Source organism: Lampris incognitus, chromosome 15, assembly GCF_029633865.1.
Source record: "Lampris incognitus isolate fLamInc1 chromosome 15, fLamInc1.hap2, whole genome shotgun sequence".
NCBI classification, from domain to species: domain Eukaryota; kingdom Metazoa; phylum Chordata; class Actinopteri; order Lampriformes; family Lampridae; genus Lampris; species Lampris incognitus.
The window spans coordinates 46,297,549-46,322,394 of record NC_079225.1 but is presented as its reverse complement, the minus strand read 5'-3'; the positions used below and the strand labels follow the sequence as shown (position 1 = coordinate 46,322,394).

General features: G+C 47.4%; 1 protein-coding gene across 3 annotated transcripts in view; it reads right to left on the bottom strand.

Moving 5' to 3' along the window:
- myo6a (myosin VIa) overlaps positions 1-24,846 on the bottom strand; it is a 190,685-nt gene that overhangs the window by 131,511 nt on the left and 34,328 nt on the right. For all 3 annotated transcript variants that reach the window (XM_056295131.1, XM_056295132.1, XM_056295133.1), the window contains exons 2-9: positions 22,471-22,605; positions 6,256-6,325; positions 6,039-6,112; positions 4,769-4,898; positions 3,682-3,787; positions 3,316-3,371; positions 2,977-3,074; positions 1,106-1,270 (exon numbers count right to left, since the gene is read on the bottom strand). In XM_056295131.1, the coding sequence (XP_056151106.1) occupies positions 1,106-1,270; positions 2,977-3,074; positions 3,316-3,371; positions 3,682-3,787; positions 4,769-4,898; positions 6,039-6,112; positions 6,256-6,325; positions 22,471-22,587 (816 nt within the window). In that variant the 5' untranslated portion in view covers positions 22,588-22,605. The remainder of the gene's footprint in view (positions 1-1,105; positions 1,271-2,976; positions 3,075-3,315; positions 3,372-3,681; positions 3,788-4,768; positions 4,899-6,038; positions 6,113-6,255; positions 6,326-22,470; positions 22,606-24,846) is intronic.

Below are 24,846 nucleotides of genomic sequence, written 5' to 3'. Positions count from 1 at the left end.
GGCCACACGTGGTAACTGGGGTCTCGCGGCCCCAGGCTAACCTGGCAGGGGATCTCGGAGCAGCAGTGGGCCCCAGAGATATGGTGTGCAGGCCCACCCTGGTGGACACGCCCTGGCACCTATCAACCACTGCCCCGCTGCCTTGTGGGTGAGTCTGGAAGACATAAGGCTAAGGGAGCTCACCCCAACAGAAAAGCAAGCTGTGGCGGCACGCTTCGAGGCGGTTTCCGAAAAACTGGATTTCCGGCAGCCCCCTGCAGTTGTGTGGAGGTGCCGGTCGTCTAGGGATCCCCCTTGCCATCGGAACCATCTCCTCTACAATCAAGTCATGTGGCGTTGGGAGAAGCGCACCCCCCATGCCACTTTAAAAACCATCTCTGCGCAGGTATCTTCTGCTATCTGAGTCCCCGATCCCTTTATACCACGTTGAAACACACACATTCATCTGTCTGCCTGCCTCTCTGTATGTATGTCTGTCTGTCTGTCTGCCTGCCTGTCTGTCTGCCTGCCTCCCTGCCTCTCTGTCTGTCTGCCTGCCTCTCTGTCTGTGTGCCTGTCTGTCTGTCTCTCTGTCTGCCTGCCTGCCTTTCTGTCTGTCTGTCTGTTTGCCTGTCTGCCTGCCTGCCTCCCTGTTTGTCTGTCTGTCTGCCTGCGTCTCTGTCTGTCTGCCTGCCTGCCTGTCTGTTTCTCTGCCTGCTGTCTGTCTGTCTTGTCTGCCTGCCTGTCTGCCTGCCTGCCTGTCTGTCTGTCTGTCTCTGTCTGTCTGCCTGCCTCTCTGTCTGCCCGCCTGCCTTTCTGTCTGTCTGTCTCTGTTTGCCTGCCTGCCTGCCTCCCTGTTTGTCTGTCTGTCTGCCTGCATCTCTGTCTGTCTGTCTGCCTGCCTCCCTGCCTCCCTGCCTCTCTGTCTGTCTCTCTGTCTAGCAGGGCATTGGAATAACCTGGAAAGTTTGTGCCGAGGAAGTCAAGTTAGTAAAACTCGCTGTGTCCTCCCTCAATGTTCCTGTAAAGCACTCTGTACTATTTAAATGGCAATTCACATCCATCCATCCATCATCCATCCATCCATTATCCATCACCCATCCATCCATCATCCAGCTGTTCTTACCCTGAAGGTGTCGGGGGAGCTGAGGTGGAACTTCTGCTGGATGTCCTCTGAGGCACCGGCACACAGCCGATAGAAGATGTGGTAGTTCCTCTCCTCTGATCCCTGCCGACAGATCCGCGACTTCTCCAGCAGGTAATGAGACACGAAGCCCCCCACTACGGCATTCTGTAAAACCACACGACAGCCCCGTCAGCCCAGATGTCTGCTTCACCGGCCCAGAGACCGCCGCTGCTTCAGTTAGAGCTCACACCACACATAAGTCCAGGAACACAGAACCTCAACACCTCCGTCTAACCACAGTAATGTTGCATCTCCTACGAAACAAACTTGGTCATGTGACCAAGACCTTGTGGCGGGATGCCAGGACACTGGTATGGATCAGGGCTGCACGATACTGGAAAAACCTCACGTTGAGATGTATTTTTTCAGTGATATACATCTCGATATGAAAAACTACAGGACTCTTCACCAGATAACTGGAATGGCTCTGAGTTGATATTCTAGAATGGCTGGGCTGATTTTGTAGGGCAGCTGTTGGGAAATTATGAAAAGTGAGCAGTGCCTTTTCTCGCCATTCATACGGGAAGAGGAGGAGATGGAGCCGACAGACAGCGCAGAGCGGCGGCCGAGAATAGTCGTGCACGGATCAGCCCTGACGTCATCCGAATCCGCATGTACGCATAAATCATACACCTGCCACTCACCCGAACCAATTATTTTCCTCGATTTAGAGACCCGCACCCGATCACACGTTACCAGTATCTCTCGGTGGATAGAAGTAAGGGTGGTGACAAGGTAACATGCTACACCGTGGTTGAGGTTTTGCAGCCATCGTGTACACACAGCGCCTCACAGTTGTGATGGGACACACCAGGAGCTGAACCGCCCCATGTGGAACTTTTCTGCCTTCCCCTTTTTGGTTTTAATTCTTTTTTAATTTTCTCATGGATCTTTTTTGCCTCCATTGCTGCTTGAGACAAATGAACGACAGAATCGACCCAACGAGAGTCTAGTCTGCCAACTCATGCCTGACGAAAAATGGAAGCTTCAACTATGTTCGCATTTTAGAGAATGTAATCAGTATTTTCCTCATTAATGATGTATTACTGGCACAGTGGTTAGTGCGGTCGCCTCACAGCAAGAAGGTTCTGGGTTCGAGCCCCGGGGTAGTCCAACCTTGGAGGTCGTCCCGGGTCGTCCTCTGTGTGGAGTTTGTATGTTCTCCCCATGTCTGCGTGGGTTTCCCCCGGGGGCTCCGGTTTCTTCCCACAGTTGCCCCCCCCCCAAAAAAAGATAGACTACCCCGGGGCTCAAACCCAGAACCTTCTTTCTGTGCGGCGACCGCGCTAACCATTGCGCCACCGTGCCGCCAACACCGAATCAGTCAAACTTTATTTAAATATGCCATATTATCATCTGGCGGTGAGGGCCCGAGTTCTGTAAGCAGAGATTCAAACACACGGAGAAAGACTCTGACACCAAAGCCCCTTTCACACTGGCCAAAAAACCCGCTAACACCCACCTTTGGTGGTCAATGCTACATTGACCACCAAAGGTGGATGTTAGCGGGTTTTTTGGCCAGTGTGAAAGGGGTGTAAGAAGTGACTACATGGCCTGTACAAGGAGGGTGATGACAGTGCTGATGTCAGCTGGGGTTTTGTGCAATGCATACTCAGACGTATACTCCACGATGTGCGTCGATATTCTGTGCAATGTTTCTAATGGAACAGAGGAGTTTGACAATAAAATTGTATTGTACATGGTGTATCTTATATTCTGTAGTACTTACTGTACTGTACATACGATAGTGTATAATTTGAATACACTGACGAGTAAGCAAAATCACTCATGCTGAGGAAACCACACAACACCTTTTCATTGAAGTGAATTTCCACAAACTTCCCGAAGCGGCTGCTGTTGTTGTTCCTGACGGTTTTAGCGTTTCCAAAAGCCTCCAGTAAGGGATTGGCTGAGAGAGAGACAGACAGAGAGACAGACAGAGAGACAGACAGACAGAGACAGAGCGAGAGAGAGACAGAGAGCGAGAACGAGAGACAGAGACAGGGAGAGAGCGAGAGAGCGAGAGAGAGAGAGAGAGAGCGAGAGAGAGCGAGAGGGAGAGAGAAATGTGGTTTTAACCATAATCATATATGAGGAATCCAACAGCTTTCATTAGACAGAGAAGAAAAGAAAAGACAGGTCATTCTCACCCTCCACTATCCTCTCATCTATATCTTGACCGGTACCGTACGACATAGTTAAGTATCTGTAAAAAAAACCCAACACAAGTTATTCGTCTGTGAATGTTCTCATTCATCCAGGTCATAGTTATCCAAAGGAATTGAATCAAGTGCAACTGGACTTGGTTATGTACATAACCAAGTGCAACTGGACTTGGTTATATATATAACTAAGTCCAGTTGCACTTGATTCAATTCCTTTGGATAAGTTATTCATCATGAATTGAGTTCCTGTAAGAATGGGCAATAATTCAATCACATAATTTATTGTTTAGGATGACAGTACCCTAAACAGGAAGTGATGTCATTCAAACATGGACGTGGCGCCATCCTTACCTGAGAACAAACTTGGTGTTTTCCGTCTTTCCGGCACCAGATTCACCTGAGACAACGATGGACTGGCTCATCTTCAGAACTTTCATGTCCCTGTAAGCCTTATCAGCTGGGAGAGAGAACGGGAGAGTGCGAGAGAGAGAGAGAGAGAGCGAGAGATAGAAAGAGAGAGAGAGAGAGAGACAGAGCAAGTGAGAGAGAGCGCGATCAAGAGTGAGAGACAGAGAACGAGAGAGTGCGAGAGAGAGAGAGCGCAAGCGATAGAAAGAGAGAGAGAGAGAGAGAGACAGAGCAAGTGAGAGAGAGCGCGATCAAGAGTGAGACACACAGATAGACAGAGAGAGAGAGAGAGAGAGAGAGAGAGAGAGAGAGAGAGAGAGAGAGAGAGAGAGAGAGAGAGAGAGAGAGAGAGAAAGAGAGTAATGGATAAATGGATAAGCAAAGAGACAGATTAAGGGATAGATGATATGATGACTCTTCTTTGTCTCCAGAACACAAAATAAAACTTGAAGGTGACATTAAATTTCACAGAGAAATCTTCTTCGTCTCTTCGCTCAGGGCAGTGAGTCACAGAAGAATGTCTGACATGGGGTTTCAGGTTGGGACTCTACATTACATAAGTATTGACTACCACCTAGTGGACATATGGGGAACTACATACCTTTCACACACTTCTGTAACTAAATCGTATAATAAACAGAGAAATAACTAGCCAACTAACAAATTGGATGAATAAATAATTCTCATTTCATTATTATTATTATTATTATTATTATTATTATTATTATCATAAAAGTATCTTCTGCTGACATTGTTATTATCAAAAAGTAATGTCATCGTCTGAAATTTAAGGACCGACAATTTTTAAAAGGATATTTAGAAAACTATTTCAAGAGCCCTAATTTTAACAGCAACCTGTCAGCCATTTTTATTTGCAGTATCTCTTCCTTCCTGGACTTCTGTCTTCATTTTTAAATAGTATGGATTTCTGTTCTCCGGGACAAACCTTGCCCAGCGTGCAAGTGGATTTGGGGGTTTCGGAGATTAAAACTTATAAAGCACCGTGGGTCGTGTGCGGCCCATCACTCACCGATGGCGTAGACATGGGGGGGCAGGGTGCCCAGCGACCTGCCGTGGTACTGCCTGATGGTGTCTGGAGAGTAAAGCTTGGGGATGTCATAGTACGGATTCACAGCAATCAGGATGTTGGCTACAAACGTCTGGTAGAGAGAAGAACAACAATAAAGTTTAATAACAAGCAACAGATCAGGCCAGCACAGGGCTTTAACGTGGATATAACGTGGATCTGCTGATCTGAGACTAGATGTGTTGAGGGACTGTGGTTGTGATAATATGGTGACATAACTTAAATGTTGTCATTCCCTGATCTTAAAGGCTGCATTACAGTAAAGTGAGACCATTTTCTGAACTTATTGGGCTGTTTTGGTGAAATAAAAAAATAATGTCTCCACCTGTTCGGTCATCATATCCACATTAACTAATGATCATCTATATCTTCATGGTCTGCTATCTTATGAAAGCACCAGGAGCCATCCACTGAACATCATGTTGATGAAAATAAGGGCAACTTCAGGCACCCAAGCAGGGTGTCTAATATCCATCCATCCATCCATCCATCTATTAACTAACCCGGGGGGGATGCTGGAGCCTATCCCAGCAGTCATTGGGCGGCAGGCAAGGGGACACCCTGGACAGGCCGCCAGGCCATCACAGGGCCCCCCCCCCCCACACACACACACACACACACACACACATTCACACCTAGGGACAATTTAGTACGGCCGAGTCACCTGACCTACATGTCTTGGGACTGTGGGAGGAAACCGGATGTTTAATATCTATTCAGTATGAAAACACTGACTGGCTGAATCAGCTGGTGTAAATGCAGTTCCATCTCTGACCACTACATAGCGCGTTTCACTGTCTCCGCCATTGCCCCCCCCCCCCCCCCCGGTCGGCCTTGAAGGGGTAGGGGACATCCCACCCCCCACCGATCACTGAGGTCACCTGACCTGGCAGAGAGACACAACACACAAAGGATCTGTGTCTGTGTGTGTGTGTGTGTTTTTATCAGAGACACAAGTTCTTCATATCCATGTCTGAGTTGTTTCTGTCCACTTCAACACACTTTATAATTTAACCATTTTACCACACCATCTACACTGACAAGGGTCAACTCCACCCGTCTGGCGCTCAAAGTGAGGCCAAACAAAGGCTTACGACAAGCAGCAGTTGACCCTGAGCTGGCACGGTGGAGTCGTTTGTTGCTTCTACGGAGACGGACGGCGTCACTTTAAAGACAGAGACGGGAATCTAAATCTGACGGAAGTGATACTTACATAAATTTTGTCTTTGCTGTATCGCACGCGAACGTTGTTGAGGAGAGTGGCTTCATTCAAGTACATCAAAGAACCTGGAAAAAAAACACACACACACACACACATACACACACATACACACACACACACAGAACACACACAAGGAGGACACACAGACAGGATGTCGTACATGTGTGTTTCAACGCTTGACACAAAGGCAGTTTTGTGGTAAACTCACAGTTGTCCTCCACATGTTTGTTGATGTCGTCCTCGGCGGGGAAGACTTGGTTGATCGGCGCCAAAAACGTCTGCGGGATAACAAAACAAGAGATGTGCAGAACATTATTATCATGGATAACAAAACAAGAGATGTGCAGAACATTATTATCATGGATAACAAAACAAGAGATGTGCAGAACATTATTATCATGGATAACAAAACCAGAGATGTGCAGAACATTATTATCATGACAACTCACATGGAATTTTACACACTATTGATATGCATGATAACCTACCTGCCTACATATGTAAAAATACTGCGTTTAAGAACCAAGTTCAGCTTTACTGTCATAAGTATTTAGAATACACTGAAATGCCCTGCTCCACCCTCCGCCTGCACCCCAACGATGAAGGAAATCCACCTGAGGTCCACCACACACCACTGTCTGGTAATCTAACGTATATCAGACCAAAGAAATAAAATAAAATAAAATTTAAATAAAGAATAAAATAATTAAAATAAAGAATAAAATAATAAATAAATAATAGTAATAGGCAATAAAAATAAATAGGTAAAATAAAACCAGCACTCCCACTAATTATGTAATCGGTTATCTTCTTGCCCGGTGCGGGATTGGATACGGGTGTACTGCACCACAAGGCGACGTCACTAACCGCTCGGCTAAAGGGTCAGACCTGTTAGCTAGGGGCTAACGTGTCTTATTAGTAGTTTACAGTAACATGAATAAATAAGTTATAAACAATAAATAAATACATTACAATACAATAAAACCAGAACTTCCACGCAACGGAAGTGTTCCGTCACAAAATGGACGCCTGGGCAGCGACCATTACAGGCGGTTGAAGAGCGTTACCCCCTTCTATGTGAAGCCCTTTGGGTGCCTAGAAAAGCCCCATATGAATGTAATAACTAATTTTTACTCCAACATTCGTTTTCACATGATACTTCCTCAAATATTTAAGTCCTCGTTTAGTTGCTGACGAGGTTGTTCTGGGTGTTTCATTATCTGACCTGTCTGATCCAAAATGGCGGCGCGCCGGACGCAGCGGCGGCTCCCTGCTCAGTGTCGCGTTTCCTTTGTTATTCCCACGTCAGTTTGAAGTTGACTTACAAGTGTGGGTCCTGCGCTCTTCTACAGCCGTCAGGAACCTTTAAACCTCAGAACGGATTACTCACTTCCCCCCACCATCACGGACACCATCACGGACAACTTCCCCATCCATATGATCCGCTCACCGGCCTCGCAGGGGAAACACTGCCCCCTGTCGGCAGCGTGAACAGAAGCGGGGGAAGCGAGGCGGGCTACATGCTAAGCTAAGTAGCGCTTCCTCCCCAGCATCTTCATGGCTAATGTCCGGTCGTTAGCTAACAACATGGACGAGATAAGACTCAGGCTGTCCTCTCAGGAAAGGCTGCAGAGCTGCTGTCTGCTGATGTTTACGGAGACTTGGCTCAACAGCAACATGGCGACTCGGCAGTCGAGCTAGCGGGCCGCACAGCCTTCCGTGCCGACAGGACAGCGGACTCCGGCAAGACCCGCGGTGGAGGTTTGAGTATGTATGTCAGTAACTCTTGGTGCAACAATATAAAGATGGTTGAAAGGCATTGCTCTGCTGATCTGGAGCTGCTTATGATTCAGTGCAGGCCTTTTTACCTGCCCAGGGAGCTAACGGCCATTACCATCTCCACTGTATACATCCCCCCACATGCTAATGCTAAGGTAGCACTGAAGCAGCTACAATGTGCCATCATCAGACAACAGACCCAACACCCGGACAATGCCTTTAACATAGGTGGTGACTTTAATCAGGCTAACCTGAGGGCTGTATTGCCCAAATTCCATCAGCATGTCTCCTGCCCCACTAGGGGACAAAACACCCTGGACCATCTCTATACAAACATTAAGGACTCATGCAAAGCTACTCCCTGCCCTCATCTGGGGCATTCTGACCACCTCTACCTGTTCCTGGTCCCAGCCTACAAACTCCTAATAAAGCGGATCAAGCCAGCAGTAAAGACAATCACTGTCCAGCCAGAAGGAGGAGTCTCTGAACTCCAGGACTGTTTTGACAACACGTACTGGAGTATTTTTGCACATTCAGCTACCCATGGCTCCCATACAGACATTAATGAACAGACATCTGCCATACTAGCCTACATTAACTTTTGCACTGAGAGTGTCACAACAACAAAAATCAATCTGCGTCTTTCCAAACCAGAAACCCTGGATGACCAGTGAGGTCCGGCAGCTGCTGAAAGTCCGGGATGCAGCGTTCAAGTCAGGTAACTGTGAGGCCTACAGCGCAGCCAGATCCAACCTCAAAAAGGGCATCAGAACAGCTGAACATAAATATTCCCTACGAATAGAGGACCACTTTCACAATAACTCCGATCCCCGGCGCATGTGGCAAGGCATTCAGTCTATCACAGACTACAAAAGCTCCAATAGTGGTCCCACCGTCCATGATGCCTCCCTGCCAGGCAAGCTAAATCATTTCTATGCCTGCTTCGACAAGGACAATACTGACCCAGCCACAAAAATCCCCAGCCACCCAGAAAACCAGGTGCTCACTCTATCGATCGCAAAGGTCAGAGAATCACTGTGCAGAGTGAACACATGGAAGGCTGCCGGACCGGACGGCATACCAAGTCGGGTCCTCCGGGAATGTGCCGACCAGCTGGCTGAGGTCTTCACAACAATATTTAACCTCTCACTGTCCCAATCCATAGTCTCGGCATGCTTTAAGACCACCTCTATCATTCCTGTCCCCAAGAAACCAACATCCACATGTCTGAATGACTACCGACCCATAGCACTCATCCCCATAACCATGAAATGCTTTGAGAGACTGGTTCTGGCTCACATCAAAAACATTATCCCCCCACACTCGACCCACATCAGTTCACCTACCGTCCCAACAGGTCTACTGGGGATGCCATTGCCACTGCCCTGCACTTTGCTCTGATCCACCTTGAACTTAACAACACATACATCTGGATGCTGTTTATAGATTATAGCTCTGCCTTCAACACCATCATCCCCGCCAAACTAACCACCAAACTCCTCTCCCTTGGCCTCAACCCCTCCCTCTGTAACTGGACCCTGGACTTCCTGACCAACAAACCTCAGTCTGTTAGGTTAGGTGACACACCTCCTCCACCCTGACCCTCAGCACAGGTGCCCCTCAAGGCTGTGTTCTGAGCCCCCTCCTTTTCTCCCTCTGTACCCACAACTGCCTGCCAACTCACCCTTCAAATGTTATAGTTAAGTTTGCGGATGACACCACAGTCATTGGCCGTATCACCAACAATGACGAGATGGCCTACAGAGACGAGATTGAGCACCTCACATCATGGTGTTCTACCAGCAATCTTGTCCTTAATGTGCAGAAGACAAAGGAGCTGATTGTGGACTTCAGGAGGTCTAGAAGCTGCAGCCACTCCCCCATACACATCAATGGGGTGGAAGTGGAGCATGTTTCCAGCTTTAAATTCCTTGGAGTCCACATCAGCGAGGACCTTTCGTGGACATTAAACACCCAGGCCCTTTTGAAAAAGGCCCAACAACACCTTCATTTTCTGAGGAGGCTGAGGAGCGCCCGTCTACCCCCCAAAATTCTCACCAACTTCTACCACTGCACCATAGAGAGCATCCTGACCATCTGCATCTCAGTGTGGTACGGCAACTGCACCTCAGTAGACCAGAAAGCTCTGCAGCGGGTCATCAAGGCGGCCCAGCATATCACCGGTACCCAGCTCCCAGCCATAAAAGACATTTATCACAAACGCTGCCTTCGAAGGGGTCTGAGCATCAGCAGAGATCCCACCCACCCCAACCATGGACTGTTCTCCCCCCTGTGCTCTGGGAGGCGCTACAGGAGCTTCAGAGCCCGTACTACCAGGCTCAAAAACAGCTTCTTTCCACAAGCTGTTGCCCACCTGAACCTGGCCACCCACTGAATGTCTGTAGATATTTTTAAATATTTTGTACTCCAGCTCTCTTTTAACTTATTTTTAGCTTTTGGTCTTCGTGTGTGTATATCTTATACTGTGTTTGGTCTGCATGTGTGTATATCTTGTACTGTGTTTGGTCTGCATGTGTGTATATCTTGTACTGTGTTTGGTCTGCATGTGTGTATATATTGTACTGTGTTTGCTGTGTTTGTCTGTGTCTGTCTTGCACTGTTTGGTGAAGCCACAGCCCTCATTTCATTTTTAACATGTGCCTGCACATTGTTTTTAATGACAATAAGCAATTGAATTGAATTATGTTTTGTGATGTGTGGGTTTTTAATTTCAGAACCAAATCTGATGAGAAAGAAAACACATCAGCTGTCGGGGGCATCGGGGGCATCGGGGGCTGTTCTCTGGGGATAGTTTTCAAACGACTCCCCGCAGAGGAAAAAAAAAACACACTTGCGGTCGCACATCACCACCGGATGAATTATTTGGAAGGGAGAGGTAACAGGAGAGGAAGAGGAGGGAGGAGGGGTAGACAGACCGGGAGCACTCCTCCTCTTCCTCAGGCTCCGAGATAACATTCAGCACCTCAACATCACGCGGCAGATCCCTGAATTATTTACTACTGATATCACGCACACACACACACACACACACACACACACACACACACACACACACACACACACACACAGCCGGGGGTTCATGTGGCTCTGGAATTGTTTGTATGCATCCTGAAAACAAACACAAGCGAGATCGAACGGCATCCAAGTAGCGTGGTGGTCTATTCCGGTGCCTGCCAACACGGGCATCGCCAGTTTGAATCCCCGTGTTACCTCCGGCTTGGTCGGGCGTCCCTGCAGACACACTTGGCCGTGTCTGCGGGTGGGAAGCCAGGTGTGGGTGTGTGTCCTGGTCGCTGCACTAGCGCCTCCTCTGGTTGGTTGGAGCGCCTGTTCGGGGGGGAGGGGGAACTGGGGGGAATAGCGTGATCCTCCCACGTGCTACGTCCCCCTGGTGAAACTCCTCACTGTCAGGGGAAAAGAAGCGGCTGGTGACTCCACATGTATGGGAGGAGGCATGTGGTAGTCTGCAGCCCTCCCCGGATCGGCAGAGGGGGTGGAGCAGCAGAGGGGTGGCTTGGAGGAGTGGGGTAACTGGCTGGGGAAAAAAAGCGGGATCAAGAGGCCACCCCTGATTCCTCCATCCTGACTCCTTCCTGCATCCCTCTCTCCTGTCACGCTCCACATCCGCTCTCAGAGCCGAAAACCACCCGTACACCTCCACCCGCGTTAGACGTGCTGGTTGAGAGTCTCCTGCAGTGCATGATGGGAGGGATGTGTCACACTGGATAACTGACAGCAGTCAATAACCTGCGTTTACTCTGAAATGTGAAACACTTTCCAGGAACGACCGAACACAGTGGATTTGCAGACAGAAGGAAAACAGAACTGCGTGCCGGTACCACACAAAGTACTTCCAAATAGTACTTGATGCGGGTCCGGTCTCATGTGATGGATTATGTTGCCGAGAGCAAACCATGAGTTCAGAGTGCTCAGCAGCTCCTAATCCTGCCAGTCACTGCAGAAACACTTCATATCAGACACGGACACATAAAACCAGGACTTCATTGAACCAGAACTTCATGAAACCAGAACTTCATTGAACCACAACTTCATGAAACCAGAACTTCATGGAACCAGAACTTCATGGAACCAGAACTTCATTGAACCAGAACTTCATGAAATCAGAACTTCATGAAATCAGAACTTCATGGAACCAGAACTTCAGCCTCTTTTCTTTCATTGATCAAAGTCAACTGGAGCATCTTCTGCTGCTTAGATTGAATTGAAAAAAATAAAATCGTCCTGTTACATATTGTTAACAACATATTTGTACCTTCTAATACTGTAGTATTTTCATACTGTAGTACTTTCAGCATGTGTACAGGTTAAATACCATGGTATTCAAAACACATTTCCACATTCTAAGACTATAGTATGTTAAACCTATGTCTACACGGCGTCCGGGTGGTTCATTACTGCTGATGTTGGTGCAGCATCGGCAGTAATGTGGACGTTGTACCGGACCGTTGTGGTGAAGAAGGAGCTGAGCCGGGAGGCAAAGCTCTCAGTTTACCAGTCAGTCTTGGTTCCAACCCTCACCTATGGTCATGAGCTTTGGGTGGTGACTGAAAGGGTGAGATGGTGGATACGAGCGGCTGAAATGAGTTTCCTCCGTAGGGGGTCTGGACTCAGCCTTAGAGATAGGCTGAGGAGCTCGGACATCCGGAGGGAGCTCGGAGTAGAGCCGCTGCTCCTTCACATGGAAAGGAGCCAGTTGAGGTGGTTCAGCATCTGATCAGGATGCCTCCTGGGCGCCTTCCTTTGGAGGTTTACCGGGCACGTCCAACTGGGAGCAGACCCCGGGGTAGACCCAGAACTCGCTGGAGGGACTACATGTCCAGTCTGGCCTGGGAACACCTTGGGGTCCCCCAGGAGGAGCTGGAGGGCGTTGCTGGGGAGAGGGAGGTCTGGAGTAGTGCCCTACTAGCTTGTTGCCACCGCGACCCGACCCCGGAGAAGCTGCTGAAGATGAGATGAATGAATGAAGCTCTGAAACTGACTGGTTTAAAATGTCCTATGCCGTCGGCGGTGCCCCAAATTTATAACAAGGGCATAATTATGTTGTGGCTATTCATCGCTACACTGGAGAGGCCCGCAGGATCACATGACCACACTGTGTGGGTGTGTGTGTGTGTGTGTGTGTGTGTGTGTGTGTGTGTGTGTGTGTGGCACTGTGGTGTTAAGTAGGTCAGAGAGGTGAAAGCTTCATCTGTGCTCGTTCTCAACCCAGACTGATGAAAATAGAGAGGAGAGAAGGAGGAGGAAGAGAAGGCCCATAAAAACAAACAAAAAAAAGACCGAATGACCCTTTTCCTCCTCACTGACAAAGAGTGATGACAGACACCTAACTGATCTTCAGTGTGTGTGTGTGTGTGTGTGTGTGTGTGTGTGTGAAGAGGGGCTGAGATGGTTTTCAGGCAATTTTAGTCTTAATGAGACAAAATAACAACATGGGAAGAGAGACCCGCAGTACCCCAACTCACCACACTGAGTGCAGGTCTGAGTTCACACACTCTACTTAAGTGCCTTGGAGCAAGACATTGAGCCCGTGACCAGTGTGTGTGTGTGTGTGTGTGTGTGTGTGTGTGTGTGTGTGTGTGTGTGTGTGTGTGTGTGTGTGTGAAGAGGGGCTGAGATGGTTTTCAGGCAATTTTAGTCTTAATGAGACAAAATAACAACAACATGGGGAGAGAGACCTGCAGTACCCCACCTCACCACACTGAGTGCAGGTCTGAGTTCACACACTCTACTTAAGTGCCTTGGAGCAAGACATTGAGCCCGTGACCAGTGTGTGTGTGTGTGTGTGTGTGTGTGAAGAGGGGCTGAGATGGTTTTCAGGCAATTTTAGTCTTAATGAGACAAAATAACAACATGGGAAGAGAGACCCGCAGTACCCCACCTCACCACACTGAGTGCAGGTCTGAGTTCACACACTCTACTTAAGTGCCTTGGAGCAAGACATTGAGCCCGTGACCAGTGTGTGTGTGTGTGTGTGTGTGTGTGTGTGTGTGTGTGATTGTGTGTGTGTGTGAAGAGGGGCTGAGATGGTTTTCAGGCAATTTTAGTCTTAATGAGACAAAATAACAACAACATGGAGAGAGAGACCTGCAGTACCCCACCACACCACACTGAGTGCAGGTCTGAGTTCACACACTCTACTTAAGTGCCTTGGAGCAAGACATTGAGCCCGTGACCAGTGTGTGTGTGTGTGTGTGTGTGTGTGTGTGATGCTGATAAAGGCGGCTCATGACCACTGGGATCTTCTCAGCCAGTCAAAGCCAAAGGCCTGTTTTCTCTTCCACGGACATGCCGCCGAACTGGGCAGCTCCACTGTGACGCATTAGCTAATGCTACATTACACAGGCCGCCATTGTGGCGGAAAGAATGACACAGTATCATGCACTAAACATCCCTCTCTCCCCTCTCTCTCCCTCTCTCCCCCTCTCTATCTCTCTTTCTGTCTATCCCTCTCTCGTCAGACACTGGCACAAACTGGCGGCTGCCGGACAGAGCAGACATTGTCGAGCCAGACTGCCGCAGCTCACCGCTGCTGGCCGGAAACCTCCAGCCGGCACAGGTCAGTGGGGTGGAGATGTCTGTTAGTCCAAGCTCCCATCTGACACAACTGTGCCCACCATGGGAAAAACTGGTGACCGCTACGATACCACAAACGAGAAGGAGGAAACAACACCGGTCAACACAATTTTTCCCGCATGGGGTTTTTCAACGGATTCTAGCTCACTTTTGGGTGCTGGATCCAAATCTGGCATTAGTTTTTGCCTATCACATCAGGTTTTTGAACTATGAAAAATCATTATTTTGGAGAAAACAGCAATTTTACACTCGAAGTTAAAAAAAAACACTGTTGCATTAGAAGATGGATAGATGCAAAAATGATTACAATGAATCAATAAACACTCAGCCTAGCATGACATTACTTAGGAGATGAATAGGGGTCATTTTTATCCCCACCAAGGTTGCCAGACTAGATGGTCAACTTTTGTAAAGTCCTGAATAAGGAGCATACAGATAGCACACAAACTTGATGTGATAGAGCAAATCTGAGCTCAGATTTGGATTCAGCAGCCCTAAATTAGCCAAAAACAATTTCCAAAGTCCATGCAAGAAAAAACAACTATATTTTTTGTAGACCAGTGTAATCAAATATTCTTCGGTCACACATCGAGAGTTTTCATGTTTTGTCTGTGAATGTTCTCATTCATCCAGGTCATGGTGATCACAAAGAGCCACGCATATCAACACCTCCGATAACGACGGGCGTTGGTAAACATCGGGACACAAAGAGCCATGGACATCATTAGCTCTGATAACGACTCCAAAGAGGATACATTCTGAGTCTCATCAGCAGCCAGTCAGACTAGCTTGGTCTAGCCAGAAAGGCACCAACTGAGGAAGCCTCTTGGATGAGAGGCGAACCGTCCCCACGGATATATACCAAGTCCAGTTGCACTTTTCATGTTTTCCATCAATAACCGTATGGGAATGCCAAAAGTAGAGATTACACTGGTCTACAAAAATATAGTTGTTTTTTTCTTGCATGGACTTTGGAAACTGTTTCTGGCTAATTTTGGGCTGCTGAATCCAAATCTGAGCTCAGATTTGCTCTGTCACATCAAGTTTGTGTGCTATCTGTATGCTCCTTATTCAGGACTTTATAAAAGTTGACCTAGTCCGGCAACCTTGGTGGGGATAAAAATGACCCCTATTCATCTCCTAAGTAATTTCATGCTAGGCTGAGTGTTTATTTATTCATTGTAATCATTTTTGCGTCTATCGATCTTCTAACGCAACAGTGTTTTTTTAACTTCGAGTGTAAAATTGCTGTTTTCTCCAAAATAATGATTTTTCATAGTTCAAAAACCTGATGTGATAGGCAAAAACTAACGCCAGGTTTGGATCCAGCACCCAAAAGTGAGCTAGAATCCGTTGAAAAACCCCATGCAAGAAACATTGTGTTGACCAGTGTTATCATGTGGTTACTTTGATAATAATAAGTTCATAATGTAAAAAGTGCTGAAGTGGTTTGTGCCGCTTCACTGGTTTTAAAGTTCTTGCTGCTTCGTGCTGCCACCTACATCTACCGTTAAAGAGCTTGCTGGTCAGTGCTTGCTCTGCTGCTGCGAGTGCTTGTGCGCCAGAGTTCGAACAACGTGTCGACCGGCCTCAGGATATGTATGTATGTGCATTGCCCGAGGTGAAATGTGCTACACTCAAGACTCTAGCATCTCCTTCCCGAGCGGAGGGGTTTGAAGAGAGAACTGGCGTGGTGAGAGGGTCCGCCGCCGTCACCTCGTGCTGATTGGTGTAGCATGTATGATAAGAGCAGCAACGTCCGTACATCGTTTTAAGAGTCAGCTCAAGACCCATTTTTATGCTCTTGCTTTTAACGAATACCACTTTATATTTCTTTTACTCTTATTTTTTATCTTGTACTGCGGTTTTATTTCTTGCCTTGTTTTATGTTTTTTGCCTAGGTCTGTGTTTTATTACTTTTAACTTATTTTATCTGTGTTGTTGTTGAGCTTTACTGTTTCCCTTGTTTTTAATGTAAAGCACTTTGACCTGCATTTTATGTATGAAAGGTGCTGTACAAATAAAGTTTATTATTATTATTATTATTATTATTTATATACAAAGCATTTCTCATTCTCAATTGAATAATCACGGAAAAATATGTCATGATACATACTGTCATTATATAAGATATATATATACCATGTAATCATCGGCCGCTTCTGCGGGGTGGGGTCACGGTGGCAGCAAGCTAAGTAGAGCACTCCAGATGTCCCTCTCCCCAGCAACGCCCTCCAGCTCCTCCTGGGGGATCCCAAGGCAGTCCCAGGCCAGATTGGACATGTAGTCCCTCCAGACAGCTCTGGGTCTACCCCGGGGTCTCCACCCAGTTGAACATGCCCGGAAAATCTCCAAAGAAAGGCGCCAGCTGCCCGAACCGCTTCAACTGGCTCCTTTCGACACGAAGGAGCAGCGGCTCTACTCCGAGCTCCCTCCGGATGTCCGAGCTCCTCACCCTATCTCTAAAGGTTGAGCCCAGACACCCTACAATGGTACTATATATACCATTATATACAACTGAATGATATACCGCGATAAAAGATTTTGCCCACATCGCCCACCCCAACACTGCACTTTGGTTCCACCCACAAGGAATTATTTTGAAAAAAATAAACAAACTTAAAAAAAAACTAGTTCCTGAATTTCCAGGTTTTCCAGGATGTGTAGGAGTTTTGTGTTCTTCTATATCAGTTTGTCTCTTTTGTTTCTTTATCAAATTTGTCTATTTGTTTCTTTTGCCTCCAGTGTGGGAAGACGGCGGCACAAATTCACATTTGCAGCGGCCTCACCCAGGACCGTCCATGCAGTGTCTTTGTCTGCATCTAAGTCTGTCTTCATTTGATGGCTGGGAGAGCTGGTGCTGGATCGAGTGGAAGAGCTTGGTCTGCTGCATCCTGTGGGCCCAGGGACCACGGACCTGCCTGGAGCTGTGCCCAAAGAGGAAACACCGAGGGCGGTCTGACAGCACACAGAAGCAGGGCAGGCTAAGCTAAATGCTAGCCCATGCAGACCGGCAGGTCCGATAACACCGAGGGCGGTCTGGTGGCGGTCTCGCCTAGCCTTTTTTTTTTTTTTGATCCCCCCCCCTTTTTCTCTCCAATTGTACTTGTACTTGGCCAATTACCCTATTTTCCAAGCTGTCCCGGTCGATGCTCCACCCCCTCTGCTGATCCGGGGAGGGCTACAGACTACCACATGCCTCGTCTGATACATGTATAGTGGCCAGCCGCTTCTTTTCACCTGACAGTGAGGAGTTTCACCAGGGGGACGTAGCGCGTGGGAGGATCACGCTATTCCCCCCAGTTCCCCTCCGCCCTGAACAGGTGCCCAACTGACCAGAGGGGGTGCTACTTCAGTGACCAGGACACATACCCACATCCGGCTTCTCACCCGCAGACACGGACAACTGTGTCTGTAGGGACGCCCGACCAAGCCAGAGGTAACACGGGGATTCAAACCTGCGATCCCCGTGTTGGCAGGCAACGGAATAGACCGCTACTCTACGCGGACGCCCCTGCCTCACCTAGCCTTGACTGTGTTTTTGTCTTGTCATGTGCAGTTTTGGGAGGTGTGTCGAAGGTGTCTGGCTGGGGGAGCTGGCACTGGATCGGCTGAGGGAGCTTGGTCTGCTGCGTCCTGTGGGCCTAAGGACCACGGCTCTGATGGAGCTACGACCGAAGAAGAAACACCGAGGGCGGTCTGACAGGACGCGGAAGCGAGGCAGGCCAAGCTAACAGCTAGCCCATGCAGACCGGCAGTTTCAACAGTCATCCTGGCTGGCATTCGTTCTCCTGGACAGTGATTTTTTTTTTAGTTTAGGTATATGTGTTAGTTTAGATATGTGTATTAGTTTGTATATGTGTGCTCTTGTAATTTGTGGATGTGTGTTTTTTTTTTGTCTTTGTGTTGCACTACTGTGGGCTGGGGGAAATGATATTTCATTTCCTTTCATGTCAAGTCAAGTTTATTTATATAGCACATTTAAAACAACCACAGTTGAACCAAAGTGCTGCACAAGCTTCAAATACAGTATGAAATAAGGGACACATATGAATATAAAAATATATGTAAAAAAAGACATAATAAAATAAAGAAATTAAAATGTAAACAATAAAACATAAAAGTATATTTCCATAATAAAATCACGGTGTCAAGCTCAACTTGAATTGAATGCCAGCGAGAAGAGGTAGGTCTTTAACCAAGATTTAAAAGTCTCTAGGGTCTGAGCAGATCTTATGTGTGCTGGTAGATTGTTCCAGAGATCAGGGGCAGCAGCCACTGCAGAGGCTCTGTCACCCCTATTCTTAAGCCTGGATCTGGGAACATGTAGGAGCATCTGGTTTGTTGACCTGAGTGCTCTGACTGGTGTATGATGATGTATTATTAGCTCAGATAGATAAGGTGGTGCCAGCCCATTTAACGACTATAAAACAAGTAATAAAATCTTAAACTGGATCCTAAAACAGACAGGAAGCCAATGAAGGGAGGCCAGTACAGGCGTTACGTGATCACGTCGCTTCTTTCATGTCAGCAGGCGAGCAAATGCATTTTGTACAAGCTGCAGGCGACGAAGCGATGACTGAGCTGCACCAACATACAATGAATTACCATAATCCAAATGAGAGGTAATAAATGCATGAATTACCCTTTCAAGATCATTGGAGGGAGATAGGCCTTTACTTTTCCCAGAAGTCGTAAATTAAAAAAACTTGTTTTGACTACTGAGCTTATTTGTGTATCAAGGTTAAAAACGCTGTCAAACATCACACCAAGATTCCCAACAGAAGAGTGACTGTAGGAAGCCAAAGGGCCAAGAGCGCTATCATAGCCATCCAGAAGATCAGGTTGTCCATAGACAATAATTTCAGTCTTAGTTTGATTTAGTTTCAGGAAGTTTAACTCCATCCATGTTTTGACATCCTTTAAACAACTCAGCAAAGCCTGTATAGAATCTCTGCTGTTTGTTTTTATAGGCAGATAGATTTGCAAATCATCAGCAAAACAATGAAAAGACATATTATGTTTTTTTAAAAATGGACCCCAAGCGCAGCATATACAATGACAAGAGAATGGGGCCCAAAATGGAGCCTTGGGGGACCCCACAGTTAAGTGGGGCCACAGCTGAAGAGAACTGGCCTGTATGGACAGAAAAGCTTCTATTTGACAGGGAAGACTTGAACCATTCTAGGACAGTACCTTTAATGCCTACACACAGCTCAAGACGTGATAAAAGAATATTATGTACAACCATGACGAAGGCAGCAGTCAGGTCCAAAAGCACCAGAACAGCAGAGTTCCCAAAGTCCACAGTTAAAAGAAGATCATTAAAAACTCTTTTAAAAGGGCTGTTTCAGTGCTGTGACGTGATATGAAACCAGACTGGAACTTTTCACAAATGCCATTAATTTCTAGGTGCGTTTGTAATTGTACATAAACTGCTTTCTCTAAGACTTTTGAAAGAAAAGGCAGCTTAGAAATTGGCCTAAAATTAGAGAAAATTATGTGCACGAGTGCATGAAATAAAATGACAAATAAAGTGTTCCTGATTCTGATTCTTTATTATAAACTTAGCACAAAAAGTAAGGAAATGTGTGTTGGGTAGATTATGTCTTTGTTGTAACGATGCTTCTTGGCAGTAAATCTTATATCAGGCACCTGATTGTCAGCACCTGGGGTACCAGAAGCTCAAAACAAGAGTCAATAGCAGCAGCAAAATAAGCTGTTTGGCACCGGCAGAGAAGATTTGGCAAATTTTTCATGGGCGCAACCCACATACTCAGCTCTGCTGCTCATCCCACAAATGCATGTTCCTTATAAATGTGGCCCCATTTAAAAGGCAGATAAACAGGCTTTCCAGCGGTATACGATTTACTGCCAAGAAGCATCGTTACAACAGAGAAATACTCCACCAAATACACATTTCCTTACTTTTTGTGCTAAGTACATAATACTGAAGAAGAGCTGTGTGGACAGCAGGATGGATAAACATGATGGAGGACTTGCAGCTCAGTGAAAATGAAGCAGAAAGGTTTTTTTTTTCTATTTCCACTACAAATGGTGACGTAGCAGAGGGCAGACATCCACATTAAGAGCTCTTCACTTTGCCGTTGTGATTTACGGGCATATGAAAAGCGACTCACGAGTTCAGACTGTTTGCAGGAGGACTCTCCGTGAGGGGGAGGCCTTCCGGGGACAGATTAACGAGGCGGACAGGAAGCTCCGGGGTTTCCATAGTAACCAGCTCTCTGTGACATTAAGGGCTTTTGTCAAAGATGTATTCCACTCAACCAGGGGAAAAGTAAATTAAGAGGATGGAGGTCATGTCAGAAATGTTCCACCTCAGACGGCCAGGGGTCGTTCCGCCCTCCGTACAGCCGGGCTTCTACAAACTAACGAGCGGGTGAGTCTGTGGGGTCATGGATGGATGTGTCAGCTGATAAATCAGTGAAAGAACAAACCAGCAAAGGGGGTTTTTACTGCTGATTAGGTCCTACTTTTATTGTCTATCCCACATGAGATAACATTAAGAGTCAGCTCTTAGGGCATCCAGGTGGTGTGGCGGTCTATTCCGTTGCCTACCAACACGGAGATCGCTAGTTCGAATCCCCGTGTTACCCCCGGCTTGGTCGGGCGTCCCTACAGACACAACTGGCCGTGTCTGCGGGCGGGGAGCCGGATGTGGGTGTGCGTCCTGGTCGCTGCACTAGCGCCTCCTCTGGTCAGTCGGGGCGCCCGTTCGTGGGGGGAGGGGGAACTGGGGGGGATAGTGTGATCCTCCCATGTGCTACGGCCCCCCTGGTGAAACTCCTCACTGTCAGGTGAAAAGAAGCGGCTGGCGACTCCACATGTATGGGAGGAGGCATGTGGTAGTCTGCAGCCCTCCTGGATCAGCAGAGGGGATGGAGCAGCAGAGACTGGGACGGCTTGGAAGGGTGGGGTATTGGCCAGATACAATTGGGGAGAAAAAGGAGGGAAAATCCACAAACAAACAAAAAAAAGAGCAATTTTTAAACGCAAAATGAGATTTTGGTGACGTCTCAGCCCAACTAACACAGACAGATAAACATCCTTCTCTTTAATAAGTTATCTTTTTTTTTTTTTGGATTACCCCCCCCCCTTTTTTCCCAATTGTACCTGGCCAATTACCCCACCCTTCCGAGCCGTCCCGGTCTCTGCTCCACCCCCTCTGCTGACCCGGGGAGGGCTGCAGACTACCACATGCCTCCTCCCATACATGTGGAGTCACCAGCTGCTTCTTTTCACCTGACAGTGAGGAGTTTCACCAGGGGGACGTAGCGCGTGGTGGGGGGGGGGGTCACGCTATTCCCCCCAGTTCCCCCTCCCCCCTGAACAGGCGCCCCAACCGACCAGAGGAGGCGCTAGTGCAGCGACCAGGACACATACCCACATCCGGCTTCCCACCCGCAGACACGGCCAGTTGTGTCTGTAGGGACGCCCGACCAAGCCGGTGGTAACACGAGGATTCGAACCCGAGACCAGAGCAGAGTGGTGCAGGCCTGAAGGCAGGGACGGAGGCAGAACGGGTGAGGGAAACACACACAGGGCCTGAGCAGGAAGCATGACAATGTCTGCTGTGTCAGTACTGTATCAACGACCAGGACCTTGGCAGAAATCTTCCTCCGTGCATTCGTCCTATATCTAATCTGCAACCAGTTACCAGAACCTTCTTCCTCTCGGAGCTGCGCCTGAGAGGAAACACCGAAGCAGCCTGGCGGCGGCGGTGGCAGTGGCAGCGGCGCCTAGCGCTGACTGTGCAGTGTTTTTGTCTGCGTCTGTGTTTGTGTTGTACTTGTTTGTTTGTGTTGTACTGCTGTGGGCCGGGTGAAACGTGTACGCAAGCACGTGATAGGAATGACCATAAACCGTTCCTGATTCCTGAGCCTGTAAACCGTCTGCCACGCGGGGAAGACCCACAGCCCGGTTCTCAGTCCCGGCTCGGTCTCATGTAGCACGGCCGACCCGGGCAGCAGCCGCTCAGCAGGCGGTAAAACAGTTGGCCGTGTCTCACCTTTCCCTTCTGTTTAAGAGGCTCGATGGTCAAACTGTCGGCTCCGATGTCCACGATGGTCCCCAGCTGGAACCCGTCTGTCGGGTGGGGCGCCCACACCGGCTTCCCATCCTCCATTGCAGCACTCGGAGAGCTCTGGAGACAAAGACAACAAAGAACGTTAAAAGATTTATTTTTCATTGTTTCAAACAGAAAAATACATTTTTTTGTTTTGTTTCATTTGAACGGAACAACTGGGAATGGAAGGAAGTACGTATAACTGTAAGACTCTGTAAGACTCTGTAAGACTCTGTAAGACTCTGTAAGACTCTGTAAGACTGTAAGACTCTGTAAGACTCTGTAAGACTGTAAGACTCTGTAAGACTCTGTAAGACTGTAAGACTGTAAGACTATGTAAGACTCTGTAAGACTGTAAGACTCTGTAAGACTGTAAGACTCTGTAAGACTCTGTAAGACTGTAAGACTCTGTAAGACTGTAAGACTCTGTAAGACTGTAAGACTCTGTAAGACTCTGTAAGACTGTAAGACTCTGTAAGACTGTAAGACTGTAAGACTCTGTAAGACTGTAAGACTGTAAGACTCTGTAAGACTGTAAGACTGTAAGACTCTGTAAGACTAAGACTGTAAGACTCTGTAAGACTCTGTGAGACTGTAAGACTGTAAGACTATGTAAGACTCTGTAAGACTGTAAGACTCTGTAAGACTGTAAGACTCTGTAAGACTCTGTAAGACTGTAAGACTCTGTAAGACTCTGTAAGACTGTAAGACTCTGTAAGACTCTGTAAGACTGTAAGACTCTGTAAGAGTCTGTAAGACTGTAAGACTCTGTAAGACTCTGTAAGACTGTAAGACTCTGTAAGACTCTGTAAGACTCTGTAAGACTGTAAGACTCTGTAAGACTCTGTAAGACTCTGTAAGACTGTAAGACTCTGTAAGAGTCTGTAAGACTGTAAGACTGTAAGACTCTGTAAGACTGTAAGACTCTGTAAGACTCTGTAAGACTCTGTAAGACTGTAAGACTCTGTAAGACTCTGTAAGACTCTAAGACTCTGTAAGACTGTAAGACTGTAAGACTCTGTAAGACTGTAAGACTGTAAGACTCTGTAAGACTCTGTAAGACTGTAAGACTGTAAGACTCTGTAAGACTAAGACTGTAAGACTCTGTAAGACTCTGTAAGACTGTAAGACTCTGTAAGACTCTGTAAGACTGTAAGACTCTGTAAGACTCTGTAAGACTGTAAGACTGTAAGAGTCTGTAAGACTGTAAGACTCTGTAAGACTCTGTAAGACTGTAAGACTCTGTAAGACTCTGTAAGACTCTGTAAGACTGTAAGACTCTGTAAGACTCTGTAAGACTGTAAGACTCTGTAAGACTCTGTAAGACTGTAAGACTCTGTAAGAGTCTGTAAGACTGTAAGACTGTAAGACTCTGTAAGACTGTAAGACTCTGTAAGACTCTGTAAGACTCTGGAAGACTCTGTAAGACTGTAAGACTCTGTAAGACTCTGTAAGACTGTAAGACTCTGTAAGACTCTAAGACTCTGTAAGACTGTAAGACTGTAAGACTCTGTAAGACTGTAAGACTCTGTAAGACTGTAAGACTCTGTAAGACTCTGTAAGACTGTAAGACTCTGTAAGACTGTAAGACTGTAAGACTCTGTAAGACTGTAAGACTGTAAGACTCTGTAAGACTCTGTAAGACTGTAAGACTGTAAGACTGTAAGACTCTGTAAGACTGTAAGACTGTAAGACTCTGTAAGACTCTGTAAGACTCCTTGGGAAGAGGAAACTGTTGCACGATATTAGGAGTGAAAAAAACATGGCTGCCGGCGAGCAACTGTCATTTGGTATGAAAAGTCTGGTGGAGCGTTGCAGGACACACGTTAGGTAAATGTCTCTTAATGTACGGCGTCCAGGCGGCGTGGTGGTCTATTCCACTGCCTACCAACACGGGGATCGCCAGTTCAAATCCCCCTGTTACCTCCGGCTTGGTCGCCGGTCCCTAAAGACACAATTAGCCGTGTCTGCGGGTGGGAAGCCGGATGTGGGTATGTGTCCTGGTCGCTGCACTAGCGCCTCCTCTGCTCGGTCTGGGCACTTGTTTGGGGGGGGGGGACTGGGGGGAATAGCGTGATCCTCCCACGTGCTACGTCCCCCTGGTGAAACTCCTCACTGTCAGGTGAAAAGAAGCGGCTGGTGACTCCACATGTATGGGAGGAGGCATGTGGTAGTCTGCAGCCCTCCCCGGATCAGCAGAGGGGAGGTGGAGCAGAGACCGGGACGACTCGGAAGAGAAGGGGTAACTGGCTGGGTACAATTGGGGGGGGGGGGGCACACAAAAAAAGTCTCTTAATGTGTTACATTTCCTTGACTCAG